This window comes from Terrapene carolina, unplaced genomic scaffold (genome assembly GCF_002925995.2).
Source record: "Terrapene carolina triunguis isolate 2854851 unplaced genomic scaffold, T_m_triunguis-2.0 Scaffold236, whole genome shotgun sequence".
NCBI classification, from domain to species: Eukaryota; Metazoa; Chordata; order Testudines; family Emydidae; genus Terrapene; species Terrapene triunguis.
In genome coordinates, this window is record NW_020664587.1 from 15,866,746 (window position 1) to 15,891,666 (window position 24,921).

General features: G+C 38.9%; 1 protein-coding gene across 1 annotated transcript in view; it reads left to right on the plus strand.

Annotated features, from left to right (window-relative positions):
* Positions 1 to 24,921, plus strand: part of LOC112108702 (argonaute RISC catalytic component 3) — a 49,308-nt gene that overhangs the window by 7,345 nt on the left and 17,042 nt on the right. Inside the window, exons 2-5 of the mRNA XM_024202910.1 lie at positions 7,528 to 7,699; positions 18,151 to 18,271; positions 19,835 to 20,043; positions 21,476 to 21,612. Of these exons, the coding sequence (XP_024058678.1) occupies positions 7,528 to 7,699; positions 18,151 to 18,271; positions 19,835 to 20,043; positions 21,476 to 21,612 (639 nt within the window). The remainder of the gene's footprint in view (positions 1 to 7,527; positions 7,700 to 18,150; positions 18,272 to 19,834; positions 20,044 to 21,475; positions 21,613 to 24,921) is intronic.

Consider the following 24,921-nt stretch of genomic DNA (forward strand, 5'->3'; position numbering starts at 1 on the left):
TCGCATCTGACGAAGTGGGCATTCACCCACGAAAGCTTATGCTCCAATACAGCTGTTAGTCTATAAGGTGCCACAGGACTTTTTGTTGCTGTTGTCACCATGTTACTACATTAAGAGATTATCTAAGTGTCTAGATCACTCTTATAGATACAGGACCTTTAGTCACTAAAGTGGAACAAATTAGGTTTAGTAGCAATAAGGGGCAATTGCAAGCTACTTATATTTGACTCATAAATAGTGATTAAGTGGGAAAAGTACAATTCAGTTTGAATCCCTGAGATTATCAAAGTTAACTTGAACTGATTTTGTTGGGGAACTTGTCAGTTTTCAAAACAGTGAATTTGAGACTTGGTAAATGCAAGTGAATAAATCGAACTAAATATTTTTCTTCAAGTTAGTGGGTAGTTAAAGTATATGCAAGTTGTTAGTGAAAATTTCTGTTAAATGCAAAATGTGATCTAGTTCACAAAACTAGACTAGAGATTACTTCAGTTTACTTTCTTGCAGTTAGTGGGTGGAAACACTTCAAGAACAAATTAGCTGTGTTGTGTTATGTATGGGCTTGTCATATCGACTAGTATTTCCTCATAGTGTAGGCAGATACAAAACTTTATCAAGTAAAGGTACATGCTTTCTTTAAGTGTTTCACATACTTTTTATTTTAAAAACATAGTTTTTACAAGTAACTTCATTTGTAAATACTATGGCGAATTTGAAAGAGATCTCCATAAATTTAGTTGATAATAACACAAACTTGTGCACTGCATCGTTTACTCTAGCTTGTAGAATCCTATCTGGCACCAATGAGAATAGCATAAATATGTTTATCTGTCCAGAACTTGAACCAACACTGCTTTTTATCTGGATACTTTTTAAATAAAAGCAAACTTTACTTTGAGGAGTGTTCAGGAAATATGGATTGTGCTACTTCAGAAATAGTCTGATGTCATCCCGAAGGGTGGCTTTCAGGGAAGGAGGGAAGACGCAATTTGTTTTATTGCTTAAGATTTCCAATGTTGGTAAGGAATTAGAAAGCTGAAAATAACTTCTAAAACTGTATTCCCTGTTTCACTTTCACATTTTATTTTAAATTTTCTGTAACCTAGAATGAAGTCATGTTTTTCAGTAGTGATGGGATTTTCTTTGAGTTCTACAGACCGGGCCTCTGAGCCCAAGCAGAGGCCAGGGGCCCTGTGAAAGGGAATCTTTTTCCTTTGGAGAGTTCTCTCCAGTGTGCATGGAACAAGCCCCAGTCTGAGGAGAGTATCTGCTAGACAAATCTGCCTTGTATTATTGAGCTGCAGTTGAATAATATTTTACCTGTTAAAAACCCTGTGTCTTCTCTTTAAAGCTGTTTGAATATCTAATCAGGGATTTAAGGCTGTGCTTTACAGGCAGACTAAAAAAAATAAAACTCTTCATTATTTTTTTGCTGTACACTTTTTTATTCTCATTTTATAATTTTGAAATATGTGGCAAATGGATAATCTTTTGCTGGAAATCAGCTGTTACACTCCCTCTGTGCATATTCAGGTAAGAAAACTCCTAATAGGAGCCGATATCTTGCCTCTTGGAAGCAAGCACATTTAATCAAATAAGAGTTGGCCTGTAGTTATTTCAGTCCTATATGCCAACTCTTTAGTCTTCCCTAGAAGTATTTTCAGTAAATGCCTTTAGGCTGCTGTTTCTGTACCATTCTCACCCATGCTTTTACTTCTGCTATTTTTTCATTTGGTTACCTGATAAATTTCAGTTTGTTGCTCAGAAGCACAGCAGAAGAGTTTGGTGCAGTTTTAATTATATTTCAACGAAAAGCAGTTGCCTGATGCGGGAAACATAATTTGTTACACAATCATGTTTGTGATTTTCCTCGGTGAATCTTTAGAAGAGTATCTGTGGGGATACAGGCCTTATCCCCAAGCTCCTTAAAGCCATTGGGAGTCATTCCATTGACTTCAGTGGGCTTTGGATCAGGTTCTATAAGAACTGAAATTTCTTACCCTCAACAACAAATGTCCATTGTTTGCAAGTTTGGTCAGAGTAGTGTTAGTATAGCCACAAATGCCAGTTCAGTTATAGTTGGTTGGAATTAGATTTTATTATCCAAGCCAAAAGCCATATCTTTAATTCATAAGTCCAACTTTTTAACTCCTTTAAAATCAGAAGGATTTAATTTTGATATAAGTATTGTCCTGTAACACAAGAATAATTTTAAAAGGTATTAATATTTAGAATGATCAAATGTAATTCATTTTTGACGTATTTTGTTTTGTGACTCAAACTTTCTGAAGACCAGTTTTATCTGTATCTCTTGGAAATGAGTGACCTCACTTAAATACTTACCAAACTTGGACAAATACAAATTAGCATATTTTCCCATCACTGTGCATTGGACTTACACAGGCCAGTCCCATAAACACTACTGGGAATTACCAGTATACATCCCTATCAGGTGGAGTGTGGACTCAAGATGTATTATCTACTTATTTCTAAATGTGGCAGTAGTGATTCACAGTAGGTCTTGGACTTTTCACACTTACTAAGAACTGATTTCATATTTGTTTTGAAAGATTATTAGCCAAGATTTTTGTTGCTTGCCATGACTATTTAGTAGTTTTAAGAAAAAATGAATTATTCCAAAATTCTTAATGAGTATTTCAGTAATCATTTAGTTTGCTAGGGTGTTGTGAGGCTTAATTTGTTAATATTTGTAATATACTTTGAGACACTCAAGTAGAAGAAAATAAAACTTTATTTTAAAGTGATTTATTGTTTAACAAAACATTTACATCAACAGGAACATAAAAAAATTAATTTATACTTCCTCAACCATTGCCTCTTACTGGCTACGGGCTCAGAAGCAACAAGTTCTCATATTGCTGGTCTTCATTTTTTTTGTGTTTCTAGTTTCATTTTCTTCCTTTGGAAGTCATTCTGTGCGTGTGTGTGTGGTGGTGGGCAGACAGGACTCCTCCCTGTATTCTGTCTCAGTCATAACTTTTGTTCATAACCTTAAGTTTTACTATTCTCTGTTCCAGCTGTTCCCAAACTTTTTTTTTCTGAGCCCCTCTTTGGAGATTCCTGTCCCATGCACACCCCTTTTTTCTAAGAAATGAGGTGGGGGGTAGGAGGAGGGTGTCTGGTACCCATGGGAGCCAGCAGCTGGGACCACACAGACCCCCCTCTTGACCCCAGCCCTTCAGCAGGGCCCAGTCAGTTCCTCACACTTCAAAAACCTCTCCTTTGAATGAATTGACTCCCAATGTCTGGTCCTCTGATGTCTTTCTGAATATTGTCCCCTGTCAAGCACTGCGCCCACCTCTCCCTCCTCCAGGCTAGCCACATTTGGCTTAAGTTTTTAATGGGATTTTCAAGTACGTGTTATGTAATGTATAAACATTGCATAAGGCATTTTTTCAGTGTCTGAAAAATGCAATAGTGCTTACACACCAAAGTCTGATTTCTTTCATTTCTTTTACAAGATTTTTAACAGCTGACTGTTTTGCCCTTGTGTAGTTTCTTTGTTTTTTTTTTTTTTTCTCGTTATGATTACCCTGAGTGAATTCTGCTTTGTACTTGTGGGAGTGCTGAAATATTTTTAGGAAGAGGTTTAAAAAAACCTCAACTGTCTTGTTTACGATTTTTGGTGAGGGAGAGTTAACATTAACTAGCCCTACAAATTATACTCCTACTTCATAGTAGTAGCAGTAAGTAACTCTTGTACTCTAATATTTTTGGTTCTCGTATTTATTTCCACTGGCCTTACAAAATCCTAAGGCATGAGAGTAAGTGACTCATTGATGTGATATAGGAATGTTAGCTGTCATCCAAACACTTCATTCACTTGTTGTTTTACTGGGATTTGAATCACAAGTTACAAGTCAGTGACACAGATTTTTATAATACACAAACAAGTGTCCAAATATTTTTAAAAGCAAACTATTCTAAGTGTGTGCAAATTTATTGGGACAGTGGTGGGTGGGAATTAACTGACAGCATACACATAGAAGGTTATATTTTTAAAGTGACTTGTCTGATGACAACCTATGTCTCAAACACAAAAAGAAGGTAATCACAATTGGAATTTGGCTACCGTTTAAAGAATGTCACGTATATTCTGTACTGCTGTTCAGGAAGAATGCATAGTAGGCATGCACAATTTTCCTGAAGTGCAATATGGGATGCAACTGAATGGGTGGATCTAGGGAAGGAATTTGGCAAAGTAGCGGTATTTGTTTCTTCTGCTGCTCAATACTGTTTTGTAGGGCAGCCGAGGCTGGAAACCTATTTTTATAGTCAGCTCTGGATTGGGTGTGCCATTTACAGCACTCCGGATTTTAAAGTGCAGGCCAGCAGCTTGCCTAATGAAGAGTAACTGAATCTTATTAATTTGTTGTTGTTGTTGTCTCATGCAGCTGAGCATTAGGATTTTGCTAACCTGAACAAAAGAGGTAAATAGATGGGGTACCATCATTTCCTTCAGCCTTGGCCACATAGGTTAAGATATAAGTCTTATAATGTCTTGCTTGGTGGCAGCAGGAGAAGGAGTACTTGGCACAAATATTTATGCCAACAAAACACTTTCCAGAGAATGTGGTTGCAAGAAAACCCACCATACCATATTTTCTTGCTCTTTCTGCCTCCTTACCCTCTCTTTCTCAGTGCTTGACTATAGTTAAGGAATTGCATCTTCAAGTTGGCCATTTGAGGTGCGCTAACTGGGTTTTGATAAATGCTCTTACAATTTACATTTAATTTTAATCTCGGAAGATTAGCTAATAATTAAGAAGGTTAAGAAGATGCTATGCTCTGATTCTGCCACTGCAATAGTACTTCATATGTATCAGAGCCTTCCATAAACTATGGAAAGCATGCTCTTTGTAACCATATTTTATAAGATATTGGGTCATTTGCATGGAAGATTTTTTTTTATAGAATAATGTGACCTGGATGTTTTCTAATAGGTATCTTTTGCTCTTATTTATGTCTGTGTTGCTAAAATGAATCTGGAACAGTTAATTCCAGAGCTGCTCTTTCTTATTGGTAGGGCCCTACCAAATTCATGGTCCATTTTGGTCAATTTCACGGTCATAGGATTTTAAAAATCGAAATTTTCATGATTTCAGCTCTTTAAATCTGAAATTTCACAGTGTTGTAATTGTAGGGATCCTGCCCCAAAAAGGAGTTTTGTGTGTGGGGGGGTGCCACAAGCTTATTGTAGGGAGCGTTGTGGTACTGCTAACCGTACTTCTGCACTGCTGTTGGTGATGTTGCTGCCTTCAGAGCTGGGCAACTGGAAAGTGGTGGCGGCTGGCTAGGCGCTCAGCTCTGAAGGCAGAGCTGCTGCCAGCAGAAGTAAGTACGGCATGGTATGATATTACTACCCTTATTTCTGCGCTGCTGCCTTCAGAGCTGGATGCCTGGCCAACAGCTGCTGCTCTCCCGCCGCCCAGCTCTTAAGGCAGTGCAGAAGTAAGGGTGGCAATACTTCAGCCCCCCCTGCAACTCTCTCTTTATGTCAGGGCCCCCAAATTGAGAAACCCTGGTCTCCCCTGTGAAATCTGTATAGTATAAGGTAAAAGCACACAAGACCAGATTTCACAGTCTATGATGCGTTTTTCACGGCTGTGAATTTGGTAGGGCCTACTTATTGGATTGGTGTCAAACACTGTAAACCACCCGATCTCTGCTTTGGGAGCAGTAGTTGCCAAAGCATAGTTTGTGTGAACATTTAATGTGGTGCTTGATGTTTCTTGCTTTTACTTTCAGTCTTGTGTTGAGAGTTCTGATTTTGTTGGCTTTGGTTTTAGATCTATCTTTCTGTGTAGAACTAGGTACCTTTACAATACAAACTTTGCTTTGTAACTCTTGTTCTCCTCTGTTCCCCAACACACACTTCCCCTCAAAGTAAAGGGAAATGACCATTTCTGGAAGATTATGAGATTAATCAAATGGCAAATAAGACAGTTTTTCCCAGCACTTGACATTTTAACTCTTGTAAGAAAAGCAAGTGGGCAGGATCTGTACGATCTGCGTCACTGAGTAGGAGTCAAGGGGAGAGTTTTTAACTGACTTAATTGAGCGCTGCAAATCATGACATTTGTATGATGAGTAATTTTAAAAACTCCAAAGCAACTCAAAATAAGACTGGGTTTATAGTCTCTTTCTTGACGGGAAAGAATAATCTGCAAGCAAAGATTTCCAGTTGTAATTTTTGGAGACTGTCCGTTCTTAATATTAGCTGTGTGCTTGGTTCTGGGCCAGGCATATGTAGCCCAGTTCCTGTGCTGAGGATCTTAGTCTGAACGATGGATACAGATAATATACTTCGAGAACCTGAAGAAGTGTTAACTTAGAATGCTAAATAAATTAGCCAGAGGCATACATTTGTACAGATTTAGAAAGCCTATTTCTCCTTTCTTCTCCTATTTCAGATTTTGTTGTTTTTATAAAATAATACCTTCAGCTGTTTAAGTAATTTAATTTGTTTGTTTAGTAATGAAGCACACGGACATTGCTTGAAACTCTTCAGCTCCACCTCTCTTCTGGGTCACTGAGTTTTGGCAAATGCAACTATCTTGCAGCTGGTGCTTTTACTGTTACTCATTCAGCTCTGCTGGCTGAAAATGGATAATCTCTGCCAGGATCATGCCCATCATATCATTGGTGCCTGCATATTTTACTGTGTAAACAAAGAAATTACATGAGCCTTGGCCTGCATAGACCATCCTGTGATTTCTGTTGCACCTCTGTCCATTACCATTAGGATGGTCTGTAAACAAGCTTTTAAAACTTTCCATATTAATAGTGGCTAAAATGGACTTTCCACAATAATGAACGGTCAAAAGAAAATGCACACTTTTGGTGGCTTAAGAAATTCCCACTTTTGGTCACAGCAATCATAGAAGTTAAAGTTCCCCATTTCATTTTCTTCGTGGGAAGTTTAGAGGAGAGGTAGGTCTGCTTGCTATCTCTAGTTTGAGAGCTGATGACTTAAATAGAATAAGAGCTTTTGAGTGCCATCCCATGTTGCATGTTACTTGAGGGTAGATCTATGCTGCTTCTTGAAACCCTTTGTCTTCGTCCAGGAAGCTGATGGGACAGTTGCATGGCCCATTTTTCACTGGTCTGGGTCTTGTGGTGCTGTCTCTTGTTAAACGTTGGCCTCTTCTTGCATTATATTTCTTTTCTTTTTATTTTCTTACAATTGCTTTACCTCTTCCCCACTAAGTATGAGATGATATAGATTTAGTTGGGGATTGGTCCTGCTTTGAGCAGGGGGTTGGACTAGATGACCTCCTGAGGTCCCTTCCAACCCTGACATTCTATGATATGTTTACGGTCCTGAGAAGGCTGTTTGCTCTTCAGATATTATTGCATCACCTCCTTTGTTGTTCTGCCCAGTGTATATATACAAATGTAAAGAGCATATGCATTTTAACTGTGCTATAATAGCACCAAATAGTAACTTCACCACATAGCTTAACCATTGTGTTCAGCTTGTAAACTGTATTGTTTCCTTTACAGGACCCGTCGGGGCACAGCCCCTTCTTATGGTGCCCAGACGTCCCGGCTATGGCACCATGGGCAAACCTATTAAATTGCTGGCCAACTGCTTCCAAGTTGAAATCCCAAAGATTGATGTCTACCTCTATGAGGTGGATATTAAACCAGATAAGTGTCCTCGCAGGGTGAACAGGTAAGTCGGTCACAGAAGTTGTAATTTAATCTAAACTATATTGAAATCTTTAAGCAACATAAGATCCTAGTGAAGTAATTAAAAGCTATAAAGTTATTTTGCAGTAGCTTATTTTAAGAGATGGCAGTGACTTCTACTTCCACTGTATGCTCCCTGAAGTTTAGCGAATAGGAATTTGTTCCCAAATGTGTCTAAGTTATTTATAATATGTCTCTCAGTGGCATTGGGATGGGATGGTATCTTGCAGAATCAAAGTAAATAAAGTAGTTGGAATATATTGTGCTGGCTAATAATATCAAAGGCAAATAATAATTTTTTTCCAGTAATCATTGAGTTTTAAATGAAATAGGCCAGATTTCTCAAACTTATTTCTCAGTGTGCAATTAACCAGGAGTAAAGGATGAAAGATTCAATCCTACATGCATATCTTAAGCCTAATATATTTTAAATGCAGCATTAGAGATTCACAGTAAAATATAATGCTATGATGCCATCTCTTTCAATGGAATGAGCAATGGTGCAAATCCAGCTTTTTTTTCATATCTCAATTGCTGTTCTTGTTCACCCAATTTAGTGTAGCTGAGTTATGTAGAATTCAGTCTGAACTACAGACCAATCAGCTTAACTTCAATACCCAGAAAGATAATGGAGCAAATAATTAAGTAATCAATTTGCAGACATTTAGAAGATAAGATAAGTAACAGTCAGCATGGATTTGTCAAGAACAAATCCTGCCAAACCAACCTAATAGCTTTCTTTGACAGGGTAACAAGCCTTGTGGATGGGGCGGGGGAGGGAGAAGCAGTAGATGTGGTATATCTTGTCTTTAGTAAGGCTTTTGATACGGTCTCGCATGACCTTGTCATAAACAAACTAGGGAAATACAACCTAGATCAGCGGTTCCCACAACACATTTTTTTGGTGGCCTCAGAGAGCAGTCACCGACTTTTGCTGGTGGCTGCTCTAACAATTTTTCCTAAAATACTTAATTACCTTTAGGAAAAACAAATAAATATGCACATATACCTGTCCAAATCATTGTAATGTATTTATGTAGGATATTGCAGACTCAATAATAAAAATAATGTAGGGTTGTCTCTATTCTTTACTGGACCTAAACAAAATAGAAATAAGCAAGGTGCTTTGCATGTTCTTGTCTTTTTGTTGTTGTTGTTTCTCTCCCTTTTTTGATTTTTTTTTTTTAGACTTGCTATCTAGTCTGCTTCTGTGACAAGTGATATTTCTGTTTGTTAATATCAGTTTTCATAGGAGCAGACTAGCTAGCTGGGAGGCAGTGAAAAGTGATATTAACAAACATACAAATATTACTTTTCACATAACCAGACTAACTCAGCCCTGGCAAGGCGCGGACAGGATGGGGAGGGAGGGTAGGAAGGCAGCCGGGGTCCAGAGGGGATGGGAGACCGGGGGAGGCAACGGGTGTCTGGGGGGATGGATGGATGGGGGCCTGGGGGAGGCAGGGGGTCCCTGGGGGGATGGGAGTTTGAGCCTGTGGCCAGCATCCGCCACCACATGGCTGGAGCCCGAAGTCCAGCGGCTAGAGTGTGTGGCCAGGGCACAGAGTGTGCGGCTAGCACCCACCACTGCACGGCTGGGGTCTGGGGCTGGATCCCGTGGCCAGAGCCCAAACCCCTGCCACTGGGATGGAGCCCACCACCGTGTGGCCCACGCCCAGAGCTAGAGGAGGGCAGTGGGGACTGGGGTGATGGGGAGGTGGTGGTGGTGAGCGTGGGGCTGGGGCCCCGACGCTGTGGGGACTGGGGCCCCTGGGAAGGTGGGAACTCACACCGGCTGCCTGCTCATCTGGCGTTTGTGGCTGTAGAGGGGGACAGGGCCCAACCCTTGCTGGCGGTCCTGGGAGAGGGGGCACTGCTTTGCCCTCTTTTCCAATCACTGGTCAGGAGGCTACAGTCGCACGAGAATCACCTGGTGGCTGCATTTGAGTAACACTGACATAGATGGAGCTACTATGAGGTGGGTGTTGAATGGGTTGGAAAACCGTTCCCGGAGAGTATTTATCAGTGCTTCACGGTCAAGCTGGAAGGGCATATCAAGTGGGGTCCCTCAGGGATCAGTTTTGGGTCCTGTTCTGTTCAATATCTTCATCAATGATTTAGATAATGGCATAGAGTGTACGCTTATAAAGTTTGTGAACAATACCAAGCTTGGAGGGGTTGCAGATGCTTTGGAGGATCGGATTAAAATTCAAAATCATCTGGACGAACTAGAGAAATGGTCTGAAATAAATAAGATGAAATTCAATGAGGACAAATGCAAAGTGCTCCACTTAGGAAGAAACAGTCAGTTGCACACATACAAAATGGGAAATGACTGCCTAGGAAGGAAAGGGATCATAATGGATCACAAGCTAAATTTGAGTCAACAGTATAACAGTGTTGCAAAAAAAGCAAACATCATTCTGGGATGTATTAGCAGTAGTGTTGTAAACAAGACACAAGAAGTAATTCTGCTGCTGTACTCCGTGCTGATTAGGCCTCAACTGGAGTATTGTGTCCAGTTCTGGGTGCCACAGTTCAGGGAACGATGTGGACAAATTGGAGAAAGTCCAGAGAAGAGCAACAAAAAATGATTAAAGGTCTAGAAAACATGACCTGTGAGGGAAGATTTGAAAAAAAAACTGTGTTTGTTTATTCTGGAGAAGAGAAGATCTACGGGGGGAGGAGGGGGAGAGTGTGTGTGTGTAGGGGGAATGACAACAGTTTTCAAGTAAATAAAAGGTTGTTACAAGGAGGAGGGAGAAAAATTGTTCTTGTAAACCTCTGAGGATAGGACAAGAAGCAATGGGATTAAAACACAGCAAGGGAGGTTTAGGTTGGACATTAGGAAAAACTTCTTAACTGTCAGGGTAGTTAAGTACTGGAATAAATTGCTTAGGTATGTTGGAGTTTTTTAAGAGCAGATTAGACAAACACCTGTCAGGGATGGTCTACATCAGTGGTTCTCGAATTGTGGGTCAGGACCCCAAAGTGGGTCGTGACTCCATTTTAATGGCGTTGCCAGGGCTGGCTTAGACTTGCTGGGGCCTGGGACTGAAGCGGAAGCATGAGTCCCACCGCCAGGGGCCGAAGCTAAAGCCTAAGAGCTTCAGCCATGGGTGTTGGGGCTCAAGTTACAGGCCCCCTGCCTTGCGCTGCAGGCCTGGGGCTTGGGTTCCGCTACACACCGCCCAGGGTGGTGGGACTCAGGCAGGCTCAGGCTTTGGTCCCCTCTCCTGGGGTCATGTAGTAATTTTTGTTGTCAGAAGGGGGTCACAGTGCAATGAAGTTTGAGAGCCCCTGGTCTAGATAATACTTAGTCCTACTTTGTGTGCCTAGAGTGCAGGGGACAGGACTAGAAGATCTATTGAGGTCCCTTTAATAGGCAGCAGGTTTAAAACAAATAAAAGGAAGTATTTCTTCACACAACACACAGTCAACCTGTGGAACTCCTTGCCAGAGGATGTTGTGAAGTCGAAAACTACAATAGGGTTCAAAAAAGAACTAGATAAATTCATGGAGGATGAGGTCCATCAATGGCTATTAGCCAAGATGGGCAGGGTTGATGTCTCTAGGCTCTGTTTGTCAGAAGCTGGGAATGTGTGACAGGATGGATCACTTGATGATTATTTGTTCTGTTCATTCCCTCTAAGGCACCTAGTATTAGCCACTGTCAGAAGACAGGATACTGGGCTAGATGGAACTGTGGTCTGACCCAGTATGTCCATTTTTATGTTCTTGCATTATGGTCTTCCAGTCCTACAATTCTATGATTCTTCCCTGGTGTCTCTCAGGTCCTTCCTCTGTCTCTCAAACTGTAACTGATGTTCAACATGATCTTGAATCAGCCATAGCTCACTTTTTCTTTATGTAGAAACAAAAGACCCATAAGCTGGATATAATTAGGTTTTGACTTGTTTCAGAAAGGTCAAACTGTACTGACTCTTGTCACATACATTTGGTGTACATCACAAGCTGAGTTTGTTCATCTGATATAAGAAGACTATCCTAAAATATTGAATTATAAATATAAAATTCTATCCCATTCTGCAGTTGTAGGCTATAGATAAAGATGAGTCTTGTTGCTTGGTCACTGCTGACTTAATTTCAGACTTTACAGAGTCAAATTTGAAACAAGGAATGTGGTGTTAAGTTATTTCATGTAATCTGCATGTCAAGCATACATTTTAATATTACCCTGAATCCTTCCGAAAACTCATTTGTGTGCTTTGTGCAGGTTGTGTGTGTTATAGGTGAAGCTGGCAGCAATGTCTATAGTTAAGAGAGTCTAACTTTCCATTTATAAGACCCATCTTCATTATGTTAAGTGGTAGAGATCTTTGCTGTGTATCTAAAGGTTTCAACCCTGCTGATGACCCATATGATGGTCAATATGGGTCCACATGATGGAATTTTTTCACTTGTGTTTTTGTAAAGTAGGAAACAGATTTTTTTTTTAAAAAAAGTTAAATTTGTCAAGGCTGCAGAGGAAAGCAGGCAGTAGTTCAGTGCCAGAACCAAGGTTGCCTGTGCAGCCTAACACATCCCAATTGAGTCCTTGACTCTTGTGGCCTGGAAGTACTTTTAATGTAATTTGTTGTAAGCAATATTTAATTTGTATCTTGTCCTTAATATCATGAGTTTTAGAGCAAAATACATCTCTGCAGTTCAGAAGGAATTAGATTGGTCCAAAATGTGCCAATAGAAAAGATGAATCATTTTATAATATTTTGTAAGGAAGATGAATAACTTCATATTTCCTGTCTGCTTCCTCTGAATTGAATAGTTTTGATGGAAAGAGAGTGAGACACTTTTTTCTTGATGTCTCATGCAGTGCATTTTGCCAGTTGGCAAGAAGGGTGGTTTCCATAATAATGAAGTAAAAGACCAATTTCTGCAGCCCTGACCTACATAATTTAAAAAAAAGAAAAGAAAAAAATCCTCTTCCCTCATAACTTCCTTGAGATTCAGTGCTGTTTTTCATGTATCTACTGTAGATAACTTGTTGATTCAGCAATTCTACCCCTCTTCCTGGTTTTGATCTGAGGTTCTGATAATCCTAATTGTCAGTATGTTTCAGATGAATATTTTTCAGCTTTGCAGTGTTGTAGCCATATTGGTCCCAGGATCTGAGTGTGACAAGGTGGGTGAGATAATATAGTCTACTGGACCAACTTCTGTTGGTGAAAGAGACAAACTTTTGAGCTCCATAGAGCTTTTAGGAGCACTCTGTGGAGCACAAAAACTTCTTTCACCAACAGAAGTTGGTCCAATAGACTATATTATCTCACCCACCTTGTGTCTCCAGTATTTTTCAGCTGATGGTTAAGTGCTGCAGTTATGGCACCCTATAAATACTAAAGATAGTGTATCACCGAACGGGTTTATAATGGAAGCACCAGCACTTGGCAATTGGTTTGATGTGTAAGTTTACTCTTGTGATTTACTGGTTATTGGCATATAGCTTCATCAAATGAACAGTGTGATAGAATGATAATCTTCAAGATGCAGGAGAAATATTAAGTACTCTAGGCTGACTTTCTCTTAGGTTGATTTCAGATGGCTTCATAGGATTCTGTTAGTGCTTTGTAAGGCGGTAAATCTGGACACCAGTAACTGTCACTTTGCTAAAAGCTGTAAACGAGGGCTTCTGCAGTGCAAACTAACAGAATGCCTTATTATTTATTGCACTGATCTGATCGGGAGGAAAGTACCCAACAAAACACTGACTGTTGGGAAGCTTTTCTTTCAGTTGCTGCCGTATAAGTGCTGAAGTCTCTTGAGAGAACCACATCAAAAAGAGTGCAACAGCTAACGGTGTGTCTAGTTAATGATCTCACTTAAAAGGTGGGAAATTTTACAAAAGTCTGAGTATCACACATGGCTTGAAATAAACAATTGGGGAGTAATATCAAAGTAGAGCACTTCCAAAAACCAGGAGCCACCTTTCATATTCCTGTTTGCTTTTTTAGTGTGGTTTCATTTATTAAAGTATGTTTGCAATGCTGTAGGTAAGGGTTTGTGAGAACTTCAATTAATCTTTTATTGGTTATGTACTATAGTTAAGTGCTATGAGTTTTTAAAGTAGTCTCAAGCTATGATAGAATTTGTCAGAATATTTGGTTTGGCTATTTAACATATGTCTTTGACGATCAGTAGAGCTGATAGACACTTCCGATAATAAGACCTTGTTTTCAGTTGCTTGTAACTTTACCAAAGTTTGGCAAATTCAGGCTGAAATCTTTCATACTGTGTGCCTCCCTTGAGTAAATCTTTGGACAATTTTGGCCAAAAAGTTTTATTCAATTGCCTATGCTAAAAAAATGTTGCAGCCTTTTCTTTGAAATGCTCTAGCTTTGGAGCAGGGATTTGAAATTTGCCAGGGGGATAGCTTTTGTGTCAGGAATGTACCTTTTGCTGTCTTCGTAAAAATCCACTCAAATTTGACCTTTGAAAATTGCCGTTCGCACGTTCTCAGTAGAGACATCCTAGAGCTTAACAGCTAAAATCTTCAAAGGTTATCCTCACTGAGCATACTCCAGCCTCTCTCAGCTTCTGGTGTTGACAAGACTCCACCTGCCTTCCCCACATGGCCACTCCAGCACATGGCTATGGGGGCCCAGAAGAACTTCACCTGTAATGGTTACTCCCAGCAGCTTTGGGCCAGGCAGCAGAATTGAGAGTATAGAACCGTAACATTCTCCCCTCTGCTTCCGCTGACTCTCCCACTGTTGGCACCAAGGCAGCATGGAGGAGAAAGCCATTAGATTAGAATGCAGAGGGAACAAAAGCTGAATGAGGGTGAGAGAGAGAAGTAGATTGGGACAGTGTCTGGTGAGACTGGAATTTGGAGGCGGGAGGAGAAACTGGGAATTGGAGGAGGGAGAGTGGGTCCAGTTGGGCAAGGGACCCTGTGGAAAATATAGTATAGGATCATGTTATTAAAGACTGTCATGCATGTGCACAAGGGGGCTGAATTAAGGTTGCAAAGACGGTCTTAATTCTGGCATTTCCTAATGTTTGAGTTTGCAACCTTAATGCTCTTTTAATGCTGTTTTTTGTGTATAATAGTAAATCACAGTTTGGGGGAGGATCATGAATAGTTGATAATATGGACTAATTTTGTGTGTGTTTATATTTTTGGTATCTGATATTTATAGACTCTATTCTTGGTGAAGTTGGAATAGTTCAGATGTTTGCCACCCATGATTTCTGAATTATCACTAAAACTAAGCTACAACTGGTTAGTCAACATTTTATAAACTTTTAAATACGAATATAAGTGTTCGCTGCTTTACATATTAAAATACATTCCCCCTGTTCCAGGCAATTTTCTGGGTACATCTACCATTTTATGAAGGTCTCAGTCACTATGTATGGATTGAGCAGTGGTAAATTTTAGAGTGTTTGTAAAATGTTTTGAGGAGCGATTTGAAGGCAAGGAGGCTGCTTGGCTAACAAGAAGGGCATACTTTCCCAAGCATAAGAGTCACTGTAGTAAAAGTTGCAAACACAAGTAGAGAAATAGTAATGCCATGTATTGGGCTCAGCTCCACAAACCTGTATTGGTTTGATATGCACTTGAATCCAGCCCATGTTTTCTTATGGCTTAAATAATAAAATACCAGTTTAATTTTTATTAAGCTCTTAATTTACAGGAGCACTGTAAAGCTCATGTCCCTAAAATATTTTTATCTGGTCACATGATTTAAACGTTTCCTTGAAATGCTGTTGTACTCTGAAATATTATTTTTAAGTGGGTATTGAATGGGTTTCTTTTTATCTATGATTTCCATCTATCTGCGAATAAGTAGATGTTATTGGCTGGTCCTTCAAACCCTCCTTGTTATCTGAAAATCAAGTTCATCCATTAGCCATAACTTGGCTTAACTAATGCATTAAAAGTGTAATTAAGGTGCAGTTAGGGGGTCCATCTCTGTATACCTGCATGAAGTTTCTCTGTTTGGAATCTAGTTAAAAATTATGCTGGTGTGTGGGCCAGTAGAAAAACCATCTCACTTTCCTTCAGCTGTATTGGCTCTTTATTACTTTCTGTATGACTAATGCACTGATTTTGTCACTAAAGTGAGCATATGTGACTCCAGTACATACAAGCAGCAACTCTGACTATGAAGATACCTTTTGTAGTCAAATTAGACTATAATCATATTTGAAAGTCTCAAGAAGTTTTATATTTTAAATTGCATCATCAAATTAAATACTAACAGTTACTGTGATTCCTGCTGCAAATGGCAGCATGGAATCTGGTATCTTTGTCGAAATCCTGCATGTGCTTAGTAGATTTGTTTATAATAGGTTACACTAAACTTGCTGTCTGTTTAAAAATGTCACCAGCTGTGTGTATGTGTAAAAAATAAATATATAAATGTGGCAGGTATTAATTAAAAACACAATTGTTGAAATCTTTAATATACAGTAAGTGCTACAGATTTCAATAATGAGCCCGATAAAGGGGTATTGTGTCTGCAGAACAAATGAGTGGCCAGAAAATGTACCCTGACTGGGTACTTATTGGGGTCCAGGAAGTGGGCGGGCGTAAGGGAGACAGGAAGCTACGACTTGCACAACATGAGAGTTAATACAATACCAAAATGCCTTTTCCTTTGAAGAACTGTCTTTGGAAATAGACTTCGTGGTATCTTGCCGGCTGTCTCTAGTATTTTGAATGCGAGTATATAAACTGTAGTGTAGTATTCCTCTTCTGTTTCCCTTCTCACTTCTCTTTGCTGTATTCTTCCTTAAGTCTTCCCTATTTAGTTAACCAGTGCTGGTCTTTGAAGACGACAGTACAGATAAGTTCAATGGAGCAAAGCTGCAGTTAGAAACTGTTATATGAGACACAGCTCTGTTGGTAAAAGGGTATAGAAGCTGTCTCCCTCTTTTCCCGCTTCTCCCCACCTCCTTTATCTTTCTCGTTCAGCTCTTGTCACAGTTTGCAAATTGGAATTTATTGAAACATTGGCATTGCGTAGTTTATAGTCTGTGATGTATGTTGGACATAGTGGAGCGAAGTGGCAGTGCACCAAAGTGTAGGGAGGGGTTTTCAGACAAGAGGAACTTGATTGTGGTATGCAAGAAGAATCATTAGTAATGGGACACTAAAAAGGTCTTGTTACAGTGCAAGGGCGTGCACATTTCTAGTGGTTTTTGTTTGTTTTTTAAGATTTGAGTCTGTTACAAAACGCTCAAAATGGAGAGAATTGCAGATTGGATAACATTTTACTTTTATTTCTTGGCCTTGGAAAAAGTATTGTTTTGGGAAATTTAACTGCTGTTACTAATTTTGCTTAAAAAGGGAAACAAAGTGTTGCAGTCATTTTATGGAAATACTTTGGGTTAACATTATGCATTCAGGAAGGGTTATATAAGTAAACTTTTCTGTTTGGGAACAAAAAAATGCAAATTAAGTATTTTCTCCCACTGTCTATTGTAATTTAAGAATGAGAACACTTAGTATGCTATAGCTAACAAAAATCCTGATTCTTAGCAGAGTAAGAAGCAGCTGCAAGGCCATTGAGAAGATAAGTTGGTTTTAGTTTTTTGACGTTTTTGGTTTTTTTTGTAACATTTGATGCCAGCTCTAGTCAGATGGATTGCAAAAGAGGGAAGTCCCTGGACTCCTTATGTACCTACCTGAATCTATTACAGTTTATGTGAGGGATTAAAATAATGTGGAAATTCCATGGTGGCGGCTTTCTTACAATATTCAGTGGCTGTATTAGGTTATTGTATTTTTTATTTATTAATCTTAACTGCTATTAAAGTCAGAATAAACCATAATCCTACTCAATTTTTGTTACTTGTAATCTTGGCTTTGGGTGGGATTAAAATGTAGGGATTTAAAAACATTTAAGAATTTTTAAAAGGCCAACATTCTTGGGTATTTTTAATACTGAAGCATCCTGGAGAAGACAGTAACCAACTCCTTTTTGCAGATTGATGTATAGATTAACAAATTTTTGGATGAATTAAAACAGTCAAAATTGTATGGTTTCCAGGAGTGACCATAACCACCAGTTGTAAGGTTAAGCGTGTACATTTTCCATAGTTCCAGCTTGTGTGCTTGAAGGTAAGCTGCTTCTGATGTGGTTGTAGCACAGTGGGGCATCAGTCCTGTTCGAGGCTTTGGGGTACTATCGCAATACAAATAAATGATTTGTAAGCAACTATATTGCTGGTGGTATTGCATATCCTTCAGCATTTCATTATTCAGTATTTTGTCTGAATTTCTTGAACTACTTTATGGAATATCAGTCAGGTGCAGATCAATTAATTTTCTCTAAATTAGCATACTGAAAACTGCTTGAAGAAAGTGTGTGAAAGATATGAAGGCAGTTGTTTGCAGTGATACAATCTTTCATGACTATTGAATTGTAGATATTTCTGTTCTCTTACAACTGTGCCTTTTTTTAGGGAGGTGGTGGACTCCATGGTGCAGCATTTTAAAGTGACAATATTTGGGGACCGTAGACCAGTTTATGATGGGAAGAGAAGCCTTTATACAGCCAATCCACTCCCTGTAGCAACCACTGGGGTAAGACATATTGGTACTTTTCCGTTGTTACACACCGCTTGTCAGAAAAGAATATCTTTCTAAAAATGTTAGCTTCAGAAATATTGAAAATACCTTAGTGCAGTGGTCTCCAAAGTGGGGTGCGCAGCAGGAGGAGCCCCCCTCTTTTTTTTTTTTTTTGCTTCGTCCGTTCGGGCAGGAGTCCGAGCGGCTTCCCCCCCGCCCCCCCACTTCGGCAAAGAATGGTAGAGCCGGCGCGGCAGGGGGTGCGTGCTCAAAATTTTTTTACTGATGGTGCGCGATCAAAAAAGTTTGGAGACCACTGCCCTAGTGTATCTGAAATGCAATAAGAACCGCCCTAATATACACCTTGATGATCCATAAACCCCATAATATTCAGAAAATAATACTTTACCATCTTCTCAGTAAATATTTAATAGTATTCAATATTTTTCTATACTGAGATCTCATATTAAATACTCAGTTTTACAACATATACTATATAGTATAGTAGTTCTCAAACTTTAGCAACCCAAGGACCCCCATTTGGATTCAAAATATTTCTTGGACCCTCAAGCCCCCTGTTCAGCCCCAGGCCCCACCCCCACTCCACCCCTTCCTCCAAGACCCACCCCTGTGCCATCTCTTCCCGCCCCCACTCCACCCCTCCTCCTCCTCTTCCCCGCCAATATACCCAGATGTACAGACACTCTTTTCCCAACCTATGTATTATATACTTTTTTTAACATTAGCTTTAATAAAATTTTTAAATTTATTAGTAGCCATATTATTAAACAGTCACAAATAGGCTTTCAAGTTAAAATTTTCTTAAGATAATGAGTTCGCACTTTGTGGCTAGACTGCTAATACATGAACATATGCATCACATAATTAAGGCGACGTATGCAGCTTGTTGCATCCAGTTTCCTGGGTTTATCCTCTCTCAGCCCAATCCAAAACCTTGGCTTCTAATCATTTTTGAATCTGTGTTTAATCAGTGTGTTTCACCAGACATGATCACAAACCATGTTCAGAAATAGTGATATAGGCTGCCAGGGGCAAAGAGGAACAAGGGTAGTCTACAGTATGTTCATGGCTGCAGTAGCATAGACGTTTAAAATAAAAACATTTCTCTTCTCTTTCCCCTCCCTTCTGCGGTGCAGGGAAATAATGCTGCAGAGTGTGATAGCTATGCTGGCAGACTGAGAGCCATTCTTTTTGAGTAGTTGCTTACATAGCTCAAAACATTAAGTGTTGACAGGATCTTGATCTCTGCTGTTAGTTATTTTATAGGCTAAATCCAAGAGCTGCTGCAAAATGTCATCACTTTAAACTTCCTTCCACGCACTTCATATGATTCTTTCTCCTTATCTCAGATCTCCCCTTCTACTTTCCCATATCTGCCAAATAAAAGCAAAAGTGTTCCTTCTCCCCAGTTTTGACTTCAGATTGTGGGTAGGTAGGACAAACATAAGCTAACAGTCTGAAAGAGAAAACAGCACCATTTGTAGTCAAGACCTCTATTTGTATCTCATTTGTCTTTTAAATAACTCTTGTGTTCTGCTCCCCCATTCCCTTCAACAGGTAGATTTGGATGTAACATTACCAGGAGAAGGTGGAAAAGATCGTCCCTTCAAGGTGTCAATAAAGTTTGTTTCTCGGGTGAGCTGGCACTTGCTGCATGAAGTTTTGACAGGAAGAACCTTGCCTGAGCCTCTGGAACTAGACAAACCAATCAGCACTAACCCTGTTCATGCTGTCGATGTGGTGCTACGACACCTACCCTCCATGAAGTAGGTTCTCTAATCTTCGTTCCCTCTCTCCCGTTAGCTTTTTTAAAACTTTGGGGTGAAGTCCTTTCATATTTCTGCACAAACATAGCAGGAGGAAATCGATTAAGCCATTCCCTACTCACAATACATCTTACTGATGGGCCTGGGGAGATTCCTGGTCTGAGTCAATTGAAGCTAATATTATCTGAGTGTGAATATTTGTGCAGGGAGGTCAGACCCAGAACAGGTAATATCAAAGACTTTCCACAGTGGATTATTCAAGATAGTTTCTTCCCCCAAAAAACTGTTAAGGACTTGTTCTGGATCTTCAAGTCAAGTTTAAGAAATCTGAAACAAAGTAATAAGGGTTACAATATACTGTAGCACTGCATCTTCTGTGTACTCCAGTTTAGCAGTGGCTCCACATAACTTGTGATGTGCCTTATCTGAAAGCATGTGCCTTTTTAATTCATTGACATTTCACAAAGCTGCAACTTCATGTTTTGGATAAACAGTTGAGATTCGGTTTTTTTTTTTTTTTTACCAGTATCTGTTTTCCTCACCTCAGAATTCTGAAATTTCAAAGGAGGCCAGTGTAATTTTGATATACATTTTGTTTTATTCGTGTACTGGAGGTTACTTTTATCTTTTAAAGTTTGAGTCCTGGTTTGAGGCACAAGGGCAGTTTTCTCTTATACAGGGTGAAATGAAATACATTGGTGAAATGTATCTGTAACTTGCCAAAATGATCTTGTGGCTTTATGGAACTAAAATCCTTCAACTGTCCCAAATTCTAAAGAAACATAAAAGCTAATGGCCTTTATGCTAATGTCATCCACCCCAAGTAGTTGTATTCTGGGAGGTCGTTGCACAACTATTAAATGCCGACATAACTTTCCAAGTTCTTTGCTTACACCAAGCTTTGGGCAGTAGAAAGTGAATCAGTGAGCTGGACTAAAAGCACATGGATTTTGTAAAACATACCCACTTTCATGCTAGTGCAAAAGGATATCTTAAAGACTGGAGCCAATATACACCAGACACTATTCTGTGGAAGCACCCTGCTAGTCAGCATTTGTGCTGCAGTCAAGATCGTGCTTTACTGAAATTAAATCATCCTTTCAGATCTTTAACATTTAGTTTTTAATTTGCTCTAAATATCAAAAATAGATGTCACTTTCAAAAATTGTAATGCTTGCTTTGGCTAACATTAAAAATACCATCTTAGAAACAGCAACATACAGAATAATCATAATAATAATTCAAAATCCTAGCTATATCTTGCCATATTTTGCAAAATGTGACTTTTTGGTACTGATCTACATCAATATCCATACAATAATTTATGAAGTGGAATAATAATCCTTGTTACATAAGGCTTTTTAAATACTCTTATAGAAGGCAGTAGCATATACAGATGGGTACTCTTTTTTTTTTTTTTTTTCTTTAACAGGTATACCCCTGTGGGCCGCTCCTTTTTCTCAGCTCCAGAGGGCTATGATCACCCTTTGGGAGGGGGCAGGGAAGTATGGTTTGGATTCCATCAGTCTGTTCGGCCTGCCATGTGGAAAATGATGCTTAATATTGATGGTAAGTAAAGTATTTGTGTATAACAGAGGTATGGAATGGAGAAGGTTACCTTTTAAGAATAAAAATGTCTGTGCTGTTCAACTAGTTGACTTGTGCGTATCTGAGTTTCACTATAGAATAGTACATTTTGTTTGTGGGAATAGTTTTCAAAACTTGCGGAACAAAAGGATTTAATTGTGGGAAACTATCAGCTCCAAAATTTAACTTTTCTCTCTTGGCTATAAATTAAGAAATTAAGCTTAAAGTAAATAGCTAATTTCAAGTATTCTTGCATATACTCTAGAAAAATACAAAAATTAATCTCTTGTCTATTTAGTTGCTTTATTTAAATTTAGAGTTGCTACAAGATACATAACCAGATTTGGCTGTCACCTGAAAAGCTATTTCTAAAAGTAAATGGCTCAGTTTGAAGATTCTGCAGCCTTTTATTGTAAAATCATTACATAGAGCACAAATTATTTAATTGATTGAAGACTATATTTTCAATATTGTGACTTTTCTATAAGACTTCCTTTATAGTTATGTGTTTATAATTATAAATATAAAAAATTACTACCAGGCTTAGTTCCTTTGCAATGGGCTTAATTCAGTCTTTTGGCTTTTCTTGCAAAGGTGATTTAGAAGTCCTAGTATTTGTATATCTGGATTTGCTATCAAAGTGTAAACACTTGGCCAAAAGCTAATTGTCCTAATTGAGAAACAAAAAGTGTGTTTGTTAAGATATATGACATGCTCCCTCTACATAAGGGAGACTATCACCAGTACACGGGCAATGAGTTTGTGGGAAAGAATTGTCAGTACCTAGACAAAACGCTTAAAGTGTGTTACCTTATAAACTTCAGTACAAATACATGATTCAATAGTTGGTGTCAGGTTTGGTGTATTCTATCTAGTTAGATGAAGAGATCACAGTTGTTTGTTTATATTGAACTAGTTGAGATTGGCAGTTCTGCAGCACAGACTAAAGACCTAACAGAAGGCTTCTGAGAACAGTTGTTGCACTTGTCAGACAGAATATTCTACAGACTACAAGGATGTAAGCATTCATCTCAGGCACATGAATTTAAGGCATTTTAATGGAATATGCTCTTTCTTTTTTGAAGGGATCTGGCTGAAAATGGCTTGTGCTGCTTAATCTGCTTGAAATATTCTGCCAACCTCTTGTGGCCATTGATCAGCATCTCTTACAAACATTTTAATGTCTTCTTCCATGCTGAAGACTTGCCTTGATAATGTCCCCCACACATTCTGAATTCCAGGTTTGACTATTGTAACTTATTTTATATAGGGATGAAGCCACAGGCCTGAAAATGCTCTAAATAGTATAAAATTCAGCATCCCATCTACTAAGCAACCGATGTCTCTGTACGCATTGCCCTGTCCTCTGTACTGCGGATCCCCACTAGTTAGTACAGTTCAGGGTCTGTCTCCTGATATTTAAAGCCTTCTGGGACTCTTAGCTCTCATGACAGCTACATTCCATTGGAACTATGAAATTGTTGACCAACAAGAACAGATTCAGGAGTGCGGGAGACAAAACTGTAATAGGAGCTGGACTGAGATCGTAGAACTGTTTATCTTGGGTAGTACTCTGTACTCCAAGACTAGTGCTGTTAGTTTTCTAATAGTTTTAAGTTTTTCACTTCTTAATAGCCACACATAATGTAAACCTTTGACTCCGTTAGCTAGATGCTGCAGTAATTTAAAACAGCAGCTTTATTTCTTACACTTTAATTATGATGATATTGCTTTCATCATGGCAATAATAATATGATAATGATCATGTCCAATAGGCTATATCAAAAGATTGCAACTAAGTTAAATTAATTTTCCCAACTATGCAAACACAAATTAAAAATCGGAGAAGCGGGGAAAAGGAAAGATACTCTATTACAGCCAGATGTGGATTGTTGGAGTTATGAGCTGAGACTGAAGCTGGTACCATTTTTTGGGTAGTCAGGAATACCACAGGTGTTCCATTGGGTTGGAGGCCAGGTCACTTTGATAGATGGTATTTTTTTCTTTCCCATTAGCAAGATTAGCAAAGGATGCAATAAATGAGCAGGCAGATACCATATTTAGGGTAGCTAGGGTGCAGTGTTAAAATCTAAGAGACCCTGAGGCAAGGTAGACTTGAAATCCACTAGATGTGCAATTTAGAGCAGAAAATAGCAAAAGAGGGGCAGACACCAAGAAACAAGTTGACAAAAGCCACATCCTTGTGGAATGCCTTTGAGTTTTATATATTTTTTTCAACGTATTATGACATTGGAGCAAGTTGTCCCCTATTTCATACTTTTGTAACCATTATGTACCTCTCATGTGCTTCAGAGACAGAAATGAAATACATCATCGTTGCAGCTGAGGATACATTGGTACACCTTGTTTCTGCAGGTTTAGGGAACATGTGACAACTTTCATATCTAGCCATGCTTACTGCACAATTATTTTCTCATGGACAGTAAAAGTAAACAAGACAAACGATCCATTTCTGTAATTTCCATTTAATTCAGAATTTTGCATTTTGTAAGGAGTGTAGGATCAAAAATATCGTACCAATCAGCAAATCATACCCAGGTTTTTCAGTTAAATGGCCCACTTGTAACACAAGGATATTTCTGACTGTAAAGGTCATGTAATAATTGGTCCAAGATAGTGGTTTTCAACCTTATTTCAATTGTGGACCCCTACAAAATTTCAAATGGAATGGCGGACCTCTTTGGAAATCTTAGACATAGTTTGAAAACCCCCTGGGGTCCACAGACCACAGGTTGAAAACCACTGGTCCAAGCAAAGTTATTGCATTGTTCACATTAGCTGAGATCTTTCTGAATTTCTAGCTATTTAGTAACTAAGACTTATTACCGAAAATGCCAGTATTTCAAAAGAGAAATGCAATGACTCAATGTTTTGCGTCTAAAGCACATCATAATCCTCTCCTACAATTGTTGATATATAGGAGCAGCTGATATTCTTTAATAGCTTGACAAACAGTATTTGGCTTGGTATTTGCAGTGTCTGCAATGGGGAGGAGAATTCTGAGGTTTCATAGTAGAAATACCGAAGTCTCTGCTCTTACATACTGAACTTCTTGGAAAATGAGCAATGAAAAATTGATCCTTTTCTTTTCTTATGTCTGGCAGTAGCTACAGAAGTAAAAAGAGGGGGTAGTTCTTTGTAAATCCAGTGTACCCAACCAAAACTGTACCTTTTAAAGCAGTTAACTCTGATGTGGCTATTGGTTAAAAAGCAGTTAAATTAAAATTATTTGAGTTTTACGCTATTACAAGTACTGTAAATTCTCAACAG